Source organism: Lolium rigidum, chromosome 1 (genome assembly GCF_022539505.1).
Source record: "Lolium rigidum isolate FL_2022 chromosome 1, APGP_CSIRO_Lrig_0.1, whole genome shotgun sequence".
NCBI lineage: Eukaryota > Viridiplantae > Streptophyta > Magnoliopsida > Poales > Poaceae > Lolium > Lolium rigidum.
In genome coordinates, this window is record NC_061508.1 from 227,314,116 (window position 1) to 227,325,614 (window position 11,499).

General features: G+C 50.0%; 1 protein-coding gene across 1 annotated transcript; it reads right to left on the minus strand.

Annotated features, from left to right (window-relative positions):
* Positions 1-6,774: 6,774 nt before the first annotated feature.
* LOC124683254 (L-gulonolactone oxidase 2-like) lies at positions 6,775-9,583 on the minus strand. Its single transcript, XM_047217813.1, has 3 exons — positions 8,902-9,583; positions 7,853-8,798; positions 6,775-7,115 (listed from the first exon to the last, which is right to left on the minus strand). Exons 1-3 carry the CDS (start codon positions 9,565-9,567, stop codon positions 6,967-6,969), a joined length of 1,761 nt encoding a protein of 586 aa, XP_047073769.1. The 5' UTR covers positions 9,568-9,583; the 3' UTR covers positions 6,775-6,966.
* Between the last annotated feature and the right edge of the window lie 1,916 nt (positions 9,584-11,499).

Genomic DNA, 11,499 nt, shown 5'->3' on the forward strand with positions numbered 1-11,499 from the left:
AGCATTATACTTGTTCCTTCTCATGCTCTCACTTCCAATGCAACTAGCGGCCAAACCATCCCAAGCTTCCTTGGCGGTGGTGAAATTCCGAACACGAGACAAATCCTTTGTCCCCACACTAGTTTGAATCATGTGCAAGGCGGTGTTGTTGAGTTGACTATCAACCGCTTCTCTTCTAGTCAACTTATCAGGGTTGTAGGGCTTGAAGCCTTCCACGATGATTCTCCAAAGTTCATTGGAGGCACTGCGAACATGAGAGCTAAACTCAAATTGCCAAGTATCGAAATCATTAACGGAAAACTTAGGAGGGTCGCCCCGAATGTTTATATGAGGATGGGAAACCGGTATATCGGGAGATAGGAAAGGCGGAGGCACTCGATTGTAGCTCTCACCTCCACTAGTTCCCCTAGGAGATGCAATGGGAGATTTGATAGTGTTTAAGTTATCACCATCCACGGGATTGGTAGAGGAGGGTAATGCCGAAGCATCTCCCTCTTCTAACCCACCCGTGTCCTTTACCTCTACGGTGGGAGCCATGGGAGGGGCTGGAGCCAAAAGCTCGGAAATCATTTTTCTCATGCTTTCCATTTGAGCTTCCATGGAGGACCTCAACGAATTGAAATCATCCATGGAGACCATCTTAGCGGCCCCTTCCGGAGGCTCCTCGTCCGGCATACTCTTAGGCGGTTAAGCCCGAAATAAGAGCCGAGGCTCTGATACCAATTGAAAGGATCGTATGCCGCACCTAGAGGGGGGGTGAATAGGTGCTAACAAATTTTTTAGTTCTTTTTCAATTTAGGTTTGACACAAAGGTAAATTCTCTAGATATGCAACTAAGTGAATTTACCTATATGACAAGTCTAACAACTAAGCACGATAAAGCTACGCAATATATAGGAGATATAATAGGATAGAGGTAACCGAGAGTGGAGCACGCGATGACACGGAGATGATTCCCGTAGTTCCCTTCCTTTGCAAGAAGGTACGTCTACGTTTGGAGGAGTGTGGTTGCTACGAAAGCCAAACCAACAGCCACGAAGGCTTCACTCAGATCTCCTATGGGCAACGCCACAAAGGCCTAGCCCACTTCCACTAAGGGATTTCCTCGAGGCGGAAACCGGGCCTTTACAAGGTTCTTGGGGCACACATCCACAACCGAATTGGAGGCTCCCAAATCTGTAACAATACAACAATCAACAACAACACATCAACAACAATCAACTAGGGAACCAAAGAGGAACACTAGCAAGAGGGTCCTCAAACAAATGAGGGGGAAATGTAAATCGCTTCGGTAAGGATGTAGATCGGTGTCTTCTCCTTCGAATCTCCAAAGATCAAGAGCTTTGGTTGGGGGAGGAAGGAGATCTTGCAAATCTTGTGTTCTTGAGGTGGCTCTAATGGTGGTGAAGCTTGGCAGATTTTTGTGCAATGATTGAGCAAGGAGCAAGGTAGAAGAAGGGGGGTATAAATACCCCTCTCCTAATTCCAGCCGTTGGAGCTTCCGGGGGGGGGGGCGGATAATCCGGCCTAAGTTAGGGCCGGATAATCCGGCCCAACCAAAAATCCGGCCCCTGGGAAAGTCCGGCCAAATATCCGGCCAAATGTCCGGCCCCTGTCCAGAGCTGCGTCGCCTCAGGTCCTTAGCCGATTTTGGGGGGGGGGATATTTTGGAAATATCCGGCCCGGATTATCCGGCCCTGGGGCAAATCCGGGAAAATGTCCGGGCAATTATCCGGCCCATGTCCAGGGAGTATTGAGCCACAAATCCTCAAGTCCTTAGTCGAAAAAAGGGGCCCGGATATTTTGGAAATATCCGGCCCGGAATATCCGGCCCGGTGATCCTGTTACAACTTCTTTTTGACACGTCTCACCACATCCATCATACATATACATGTATCTATATAATCCCTGTACCACTTAATCAAACATTAGTATATCACATACATTGACATCAAACACACAAAACATATTGTGAGAGATGTTCTTTCAGAGTTACTTATGTCGATACGAGATCCAAAAATCTGATGTTTAGGAAACTCCTGGTAAATTTCACATTTCCGGAGCCAGCTGACTCTGATAGTGAGAATGACAGGCCAGACCCTGAGGATCCCAAGCTGAATAGCATACAACAAAGAGTCAAGAAGTGGGCTCTTAAGAAGATGTCACTGCAGTTCACCGACTAGAAGAAGAAATTGGACAACTTCTTTGTCAAGAAAAAGAAGACTCCGGATTTCAACGACCCCTATGAGAAGATAAAAGACCACTGGGAGGCATTTGTGAAGTACAAGACATCGGAGAGGGCAAAGACAAGGTCAGTCACCAATACGAAAAATGCTGCTAATAAGATGTACTTCCATACCATGGGGCGAGGAGGCTACAAGGCTGGCAGACCTAAGTGGGAGAAATGGGAGAATGACCTAATTGCAAAGGGGATCGAGCCAGAGGTACGGAAATGGAACCAGCGGTCAAGGGATTTGTTTACGCGCATGTGGGCACGTTGGATGCACAAGGGAACTGTATATATACACGAAGACATCATGAAAACCCACTTCCTATCGAAGCCTTTAGAACTGTTGCAAAGGAAGTTGAAGAGGGGAAGTTCCATCCCGAAAGAGAGAAGGACCAGCTCACACGCGCCCTTGGGAATCCTGAGCACCCAGGACAAACACGAACCATACCAGGTGGCAAGCCGTGGTGTATTGGGTTTCTTGCATAAACGAAGAAATATCCCGATAGAAGCCGTCGGAGGAAAAAGATGTGGTTCAAGATCGCGTTGCTAAGCTAGAGGAGCAAGTGAGGATGATAATGTCGCGCTCGGTCACCCAACCTCAAGCTAATCGGCGGATAGAAGAAGTTGCATTCGATGCTACCGGCCAGGGATCTCATCGGAAAAGCGGCGTGGCTTCCACGGAGCTGCCGGGTGATGATGCAGATGTGGATCCGCAGATGGCTCCTCCCTCCCCTGTGGATCCGCAGATGGCTCCTCCCTCCCCTGTGGATCCGCAGATGGCTCCTCTCTACCCTGTGGATTATAACACATAGTCGACACCTTGTGAGCTACATTTCAAAACGATGGGCTACTTAACGCTCAAGGCAGCGATCAGCTATGTCTTACCGCCAGTACCTGATCAAAGATACCACTTCAAACCGGTTCCACCTGGCTACGCTGTTGCCGGGGTGGATCAAGTTATGGATGGGTATGGGCCGCTGAGGCTTGACCAACCTGCCGGTGAAGGGGATTTGCTAGAGCTGGGAGAAGCCAAGAACACTACAGTTCTATGGCGAAAGGAATTCATTGTGATTCCGGGTTGGAAGGCGCCAACAAGGTCTCCACCGAGCCAACATTCTCCACCGATGCAGCCGTCTCCAATGCGTGAGCCTTCTCCGCCGGCGCGTGAGCCTTCTCCGCAGCCCACCACTCAGTCTAAGAGCAAAAGGCGGACCGCTACGGCATTGAGTCGTACCCGATCACCGAAACGCAAACAAGAGCCCCTCCCAAGAGTGCCTAAGGTTCCTCCCAAGAGACCTTATGACTATACAGATGAGGAAAATGACAAGATCGCAAAGGAACAACACATGAAATCCATGTTTGGCAAGAAAAAGCCCCAGCCTGAGCCCGACCCAGCTATATCCAAGGAAAAGAAGTTGGAACTGCTGAAGAGCCTTCATCAACCTAAGCCAAGTCTTTCATCGAACTATGACCGGTCTATTCGCAAGTCAAATGTGGTAGCAAGAGAGCGGTGGCAAAAAAAGTAAGGAAGAAGGGAAACCAGTTCCCCAGCTTGGAAACCAGAAAAACTCGTGCCCCCCGCTCCAAGTGTATCCCGATGTCCTGCAGTGCCTTGATCCGACGATGGTACAACTATACAAAGATGAGGCAGATGCGGCCGGTATGAGTATTCCTGGGTACTTAAGCCGCATCGAAATCATGTTCACGGACCCTGTCCAATTAGCATACCATTACACGTACGGGCAACCTCTTGTCAGAGCTGAGGAGTTGCCTCATCTATCAACACAAATACGAAGACTACATAATTGGTACTTGGATGCATGTAAGGACGGTCAGAACTGGATCATGGTTGCAATCAAAGATGTGCACTACGGGCGAACTGACGTGATGAACATCGAATTTTGTGAATTATTTCAGTTATTCAATCAAGACGCCCTCGACAAATCTCTGCTGAGTGTCTACTGTCTGTAAGTATTATTTATGTAATTAAGTCTCTATCGCGGCTCGTCCATTGCATGCATATAACTATCTATATTATATTATGCAGAATGAAGATCCGCGAATGCCGCAAGGGGCAAATCTATGATCTAGGGTTCGTTGACCCATATACCGTGAATGGGTATACTGTCGACAGCTCTCTCAAGGGCACAGAGAATAACTTGGTATATGCCTTAAGGAAAAACTCATACAAAAGGGCAATACTATTTCCTTACAACTTCGCGTTAGTGTTACTGTCTTCACACATTAAATCTTTTCGCTTAATCCATGTGTTAAGTGTAATTGATGAGTTATGCATATGTGTCCGCAGGTTTCACTATATCCTGCTAGTCATTGAACCCGACACCGGGGTAGTAGAAGTCATGGACTCGAAGAGTAAACCCCTTGAGGCGTGGGGGGACATGGCTGATATCCTCCACAAGGCTTGGAAACGGTTCGCCAACAAGTCTCCGGGTTTACAAAATAAAGAGCTTCAAATAAAACATGTACCGGTAAGTACTACTGTGGCTAGGCCGCGCATCTCTTTGATTCTAGTTTCAATACCATTATTATCATTCTTGATTATATATTATTTTGATTGAACTTTGTTCTCGTAAAGTGCTTGAGGCAAGAGGACTGGAATAATTTATGCGGGTTCTACGTTTGCGAGTTCATCCGCCAGAATACCCACCATGTGACCAAAATTTTGGAACAACTTGATGTACGCAAACAACATTCATGACTTTATTTTATCACCTTGTGTTTCATTCACATACACACATATATATATACTGACCACCGTACCTTCTTCAAATTATTAGATCCAACGGTTGCGGAACGGTCTTCTAGCAACCGAGCGTGTACGAGCAATTCAAGAAGAACTGGCGGGATTCTTACTTGAGCAAGTCATAGCTCCAGAGAACACTATGAACCCGCCATCGAATATTGAATATAAATTATTTTCAAAGTTGATATAGACATATATATATAAATATATATATATATATATATATATATATATATGCATGAACGTGTGTCACTTCGATCGATATATGTAATATAATGGTTTCCTATATATATGTATGCATTATAACGTGTTTCGAATGGAGGCATTTTAGTGCAATTCCCTGCCGCGGCAGAGTCTGCCGCGGCAGCGTTTTAGTGCAATTTCCTGTCGTGGCAGAGTCTGCCGCGGCAGGGAATGACACCAAAACCCTGCCGCGGCACAACCCTTTTGCACCGGTTCGTATCGTATTACGAACCGGTGCAAAAGGTCCCCCGCCGGACGCTCCATAGACGGCCACGTGGTGCCCCCTTTAGCACCGGTTCGTAACTGAACCGGTGCAAAAGGGGGGGCCTTTTGCACCGGATTGTTTGCACCGGTTCACAATCCGGTGCATATGGCCCTAATGAACCGGTGCAAAAGATCAGTTTTCTACTAGTGGAAGAAATATTCTAGAGTATGTTTAGTTACTCCAAGAGGAAGGCCAAGGTAGGTGAACCATCCTTTTTTACAGTTCATTGTGCTTGTGAAATGATTTGTTCTGTTTTCATCCATATTCAAATGACAGCTGACCGACGACCTTCAGTCCAGTTGAATCGAACTTTAATGCAAAAAAGTTTTTGTGCATCTGCTTGAGTAAGAAAAAATAGTATCGTAAGCGTATTGCACTGAGTCTAGAGAGAACAAATGCCTCTTGTTGCCTCATGACGAGTACCAACTATTTTCCTTCGGACAAAAATTGCAGCCACAAAGTATTTTTGAAATGCTAGGACACTTGATCATATTCACACCCCCACCCCATATCCTAAACTTGAACAAGTCAAAGTTAACATTTCCACCCTTTCGCTACAAAAGGGTATACATTTCACACTTAGGGGCCTCTTTGATTCACATGATTCTAAAAAAGCAAAACTATGAAAAATGTAGGATTACATTGTGGCTCACTCCCATCCTACAAGATTTATTATGCACCAAAGTTTGTTTAATTCATTTAAATACATGATGATAATAAGAAGATTTGAGTGAACGTTTGATTTCTTATGAACTGTAGTACATATGATCCCTTGAAAAAATCCTATGTGATTTAATCCTACAAATCAAACAACCTCCTTAGGAAAAAGCCACAAGATTTGAATCCTCCAAAAATCATATACAAACCCTTTGAATCAAAAAGCTCCGATAATTGAGTAGAACACTAGTCGGACACCAATATTTTTCCTTTGTATACAAATTGCAGCCATGATTCCATGAAGTATTTTTGAAATGCCAATGACTGAAGTACTTGATCATTTTTTCTCTCCCAAGAATACATCCCAAAGCTTGAACAATTCAAGGTTAACATTTCCACCCCTTCCCTACAAAATTGTATACATTTACACACTTAAAAATGATAAGTGAGCACAGAGCCCGGCACGTCGCTCACGACTCACTAACCACCGGTAGTATTAGAATTTTAAGACCTCTTGACCAGACAATCAGGCATCACCTGCCTCAAAGTCTAACCTTTGGCATCTAGTACGGAGTACGTAGCTAGCAACACATGCCGTTCAACTGCTTGCTGTCCAAAATCAACAGTAAAATCAATATGATAACACCAGGTAGTATCAAACTACATATACATCCACAAATCTAATGGAGTGGAAAAAACAAACCCACCACGCCACCTACACAACATTATTAATTCATCATCGCGATCAGGACATTAGATTGCGGTCTGACCCGTTCATGCAAACATGGGACATGCATGCATCTTGGACTACAGTTCGTCCCTGAGGCCGCTGGCGGCGGGGCGGGTCGAGCACACCCTCGCCTCGGCGAACAGCTGCCCCGGCCGGCAGAAGAGGCCCTTCTCCGGCGCGCAGTGCGAGTCGTCGGAGCAGACGCAGAGCCCTTCAATGGCGCACACTACAGGAATCCATCGAGGTGCCGACGGCCGGCGGCCCTCGGCGTACCACCGCCTCGCCCTCGGCGTATGGTACGCCGACGGGGACCCTCGGCATAGCTCCTCGGGCAAGGTCAGCCTCGGGACAGCCCAGCTGGCCGTCGGCGTAGAGGAGACCGTCGGCGTAGAAGGCGAAGGCCGAGGGCGACGACCACCCGTCGGCGTACTAGCCCTCGGCGTAGCAAGCTAACGGACGACGTCGACCTGACGGTCGTTACCGCTACGCCGAGGGTGCGGCCGTCGGCGTACGCTGCCACGCGGCGGGCTCTGGCGAGCCGTGGCGCGCGCTACGCCGAGAGTGAGGCCGTCGGCGTACGCTGCCACGCGGCAGGCCCTGGCGAGCGCTGGCGCACGCTACGCCGAGCGTGAGGCCGTCGGCGTACGCTGCCACGCGGCAGGCCCTGGCGAACGCTGGCGCACGCTACGCTTCGGCCGTCGGCATAGGCTTCACGCCGTCAAGGTCCAGTTAGGTGCATGGCCGCGGGGCGATGGGACGGGGTCGCACCCTCAACCTATGCCGAGGGCCGCCGATACGCCGAGGGCCACCCTCGGCATAGCGTGTCATACGCCGAGGGGCGCTATACGCCGAGGGGCGCTTCGAGCAGCTGGGCTGACCGGGCAGTACGCCGACGGCCCCGACATTTGGCCGTCGGCGTACGCCACGGCCGTCGGCGCAGCGCGCCATTCCTGTAGTGGCAGCCCTTCCCGACGACGTTGGGGCTCCCGCTGACGCCGAGCACCTGGTCGCTCCACTCGCTGGAGAAGATCCCGTCGGGGTCGTACCTGGCCTTCACCTTGAGGAACTCGGCGGCCTTGGGGTACTTGGCGATGGCGCCGTCGAAGACGAAGTTGCGGTTCTTGCCCCAGTGCGGCACGGCGCCGTACTTCTTCAGCGCCAGCTGCTCGATCTCGTCGATCACGTCGGCGTGCGACCGCGGCTCGCCCTCCGTGTAGCTCCGGTAGTAGGTGACGTCGAAGTCGAGGGAGTCCTCGGACTTGCCCAGGTACGCGGAGGAGGCCTTGACGTAGCGGAGCAGCACGCCGAGCTTGGCGTCGAGGCCGCAGAAGGCGCGTGGGTTGAGGTCACGGAGCTTCTGCATCTCGGCGATGTACGCAGGCGCCTTGGAGACGGCGATGCTGAAGCCGGACTGGTAGAAGAAGGGGCCACGGATGCGCGGGTCCCACGTGCAGGAGGAGAGGAGCCCGTCCTCTTTGCTGCTGATGCACGTGCCGGACGCCTGGATGCGGTTCTGGAACCCCACCACCGGGTATCCGGTGAAGAAGGAGCCGTCGTTGGTGAAGCCGTACCCCTGCAGCTCGAACAAGGACGGCGGCAACCGCGCGGCCAGACACCGGGCGATGTCGCTCCCGTCCTCCTCCAGGTGCTCCTCCGACGCTCTGGCGGTGATGAGCGCCAGCGTCGGGTTAGCGCGGAAGCCGAGGTAGTCATTGAGGCCGTTGCCCGGCGTGGAGACGGGGACGCGGGCGTCCGTGCGGTAGATGACCTTGCCCTGCCGCGGCAGCCACGCCATGTCGCCGAACTCGTGCAGGTTGCCCCACACGGCCGCCTGCGCCGCGAAGTCCGTGTCGTCGCGCTTCTCGAACGTCACCGACCGCTTGAACATCGGCTGCAACTTAAATGTAACCTGCACGCGTACACAGTAGCCATAGTTTAGCCTACCCTGCTGTTGCATGTACATTTCATAGAGCATGCATTAGTAGTACGTAGCCATACACATAGGTATGTACCTGGGAGACGACACCGAGGACGCCGAGGGACACCTTGACTGCGTCGAGGTCGGGGTCGCCGACGGCGAGCTCCCTCACGACGGCAAACCCCTGGCTCGCCGGTGCTGGCGTGACGATCCTCATTCCTACCACGTACTCGTGCACGGCGCTGCCCTTGCCCCACAGGGAGCTCCCGTGTGCACCCGTTGCCAGGAGTCCTCCAATGGTGAGTCCATACCAGTAGGGCGAGTGCGGCAGCGCTAGCGCCGCCGCGGCGGCGGCCTGGATCAGGTCCTTGAGCACCATGCCGCTCTCCACCGTCATCAGCCCGCTGGCGGCGTCGACGCTCACCGTCCGGTTGAGCCGCTCCGTGCTGATGATCGTGCCGTCGCGGCCGCCGGGGCACGCCAGCTTGGGGAAGCTGTGGGAGTGCTTGGTGGCCGCCTTGACCTTCCGCTTGACCGCGGCGGCGGCTGCCACAGCCGCGACGAGCTCCTGCTCGGTGCGCGGGAAGGTGGCGTTGACCGCGCGGCAGATGGTGCGGTCCGGGAAGGAGCCGTACACGTTGGTGACCATGCAGTCGGACGTGCCTCGGGTGCAGGCCACCGGGCTCGGCGGCGGGCTGGATCCGGCGAGGCCGAGGAGAAGCCCCAGGAGTAGCACCACGAGCACCCCTCTACCTTCCATTGCTCTTCTCGGTCCTCGCAACACCACCGTACCTCGATCGATCAAATGTGTCGAGACTGTGTTGTGGAATAATGTGTGAGAGCAAATGAGGCAAGGCCAGGCTTTAAATAGGCGGGTAAGGCGAGCGCAAGAGCTTGCTATAGGTAAAGCTAGGTCAAGGTCGTCATGGCCGGCTTGCTCTGCACTCTGCAGCTTCCTCACTTCCAACCTACGCCGACGTCGTTCTCGACTCGTCGAGGAAAGCGTCGGAGATGTTAAAGACAATGACTGTTCCACCGCGCGCATATGCCATATGGATAGGAGGGACCTTGTTTTCTTCGGGGCTCCGAGTGCAACTAGTTGTTTTCTGCTTGCCAACCCTCTATTGTAAACTGTTAAGCTTCATGCACTAGCCACTTAAACCAAAAGTCCGAACTGATGGAAAGGGTTAGTCAATCTACTTGTACACTTCACAACACCCCCACTCGCGTGTGACGGGAGAAGAGAAAGTCAACACGTGAAAGAAGAAGAGCATACCGAAACAGGAGTGGTGGCTAAAGAGGGGGACAACAGCAATTTTTAGGCTTAATTGCGAAAACCACACAACAGCAATTTTTAGGCTTAATTGCGAAAACCATGTGAAAGCCAGGATTTGAACTCGAGACGCAGAGGCTACGATACCATGTTGAAGTCATGCACTAGCCACTTAAACCAAAAGTCCGAACTGATGGAAAGGGCTAGGCAATCTACTTGTACACTTCACAACATAAACCTCTAATCAAAGTCCACGGTTTGGTGAGGAGTCCATATGAAAACATACACAGGGCCATTGTTTCCATAACTATTTTTACAAATTGTACATTTCTTTAATGGACTCTTTAATTTGCTATTCTAAGTCGACACTTAACTATCATGTCAAATCACTGAGATTTGCTAAATACGAAGAGGAAGAAGATCATGGGACAACACTATTTACGTTAAATCTCCACTCCCAGAGTAAAAATCACGCCATGTGGGAGTTAACTGTGTTTTCTTAGAACACACTAGATTCGACTTCTTCTAGAACAACACCAAAAGTTTTATTTCCAAATGGGGAACATAGTCCGGGCCTATGCATCAATGGATGCATAGAGCCTTATTTATTGGAAAATGCTTGCGGCCGGCCGACCGATGCGGGGCAAAAATCGGTCGTGCACGCGCGCGCACCCACTTGCTAGGTTCTCTCTCCGTATGTGTACGTAGATGCTTAGCTTGCTTCATACGCACATGCATGCCTATGCAGGCGCGTGCCGTTGTGCATACACATGCGCGTCCAGCTAGGTATAGCTAGCTAGCTTCTGCTACGTTGCTGCATGCATTCGCTTGCAGTGTGGCTTAATTATTCCGATGTTGTGTGCGTTCAATTGTGACAAGGAAAATGCTTACGATAAGTCGATCCATTGCTGGCGAGCGATCATATTCGTACCGAGCGAGCGATCTGCGAGCCTCTCTCCTTCATGGCCCTGCTAGGTTTTAAGGCTCGCTAGGCTATAACTCAAGGTTTTTTTTCTCCTCACGGCCTAGATTGGACGTCTGACATTTTTCTATCATGGTAGTTGATCCAAAGACCAGTTAATGACTTGATTATTTGTGCACCATTTTTTTTTGTTGTAATCGTTTCTGACTTTTGTAAAAATTAGTTGCCGACTTTTATTGTAATTTAATCTGTAGCAAATTAATTGTTGCTTGACCACTTTTGATTGTTTTGCAAACATATGAATTTTTGTTGTAATTGTTTCTAACTTTTGTAAAAATAGACGATGATTTTTGTTGTAATTCAAGTTGTAGAAAATTAAATTAGTTCTTAACATTTTTTGAATTATTTGCAAACGTATAGATTTTTGTTGTAAATAGTCTGTTGTTTTTGTGGATAATGTTTGCGACTTTTGTTGTAAATAGATCTACATAAAAAAT

Bases quoted from the DNA above. Each gene is read 5' to 3' on its own strand.
- LOC124683254 (XM_047217813.1), bottom strand. From the start codon at position 9,567: ATGGAAGGTAGAGGGGTGCTCGTGGTGCTACTCCTGGGGCTTCTCCTC. The intron at 8,799-8,901 runs GTACATACCTAT...GTACGCGTGCAG, and splicing joins TCCTCGGTGTCGTCTCCCAG to GTTACATTTAAGTTGCAGCC. The intron at 7,116-7,852 runs GCTGCCACTACA...GGATTCCTGTAG, and splicing joins CCCCAACGTCGTCGGGAAGG to TGTGCGCCATTGAAGGGCTC.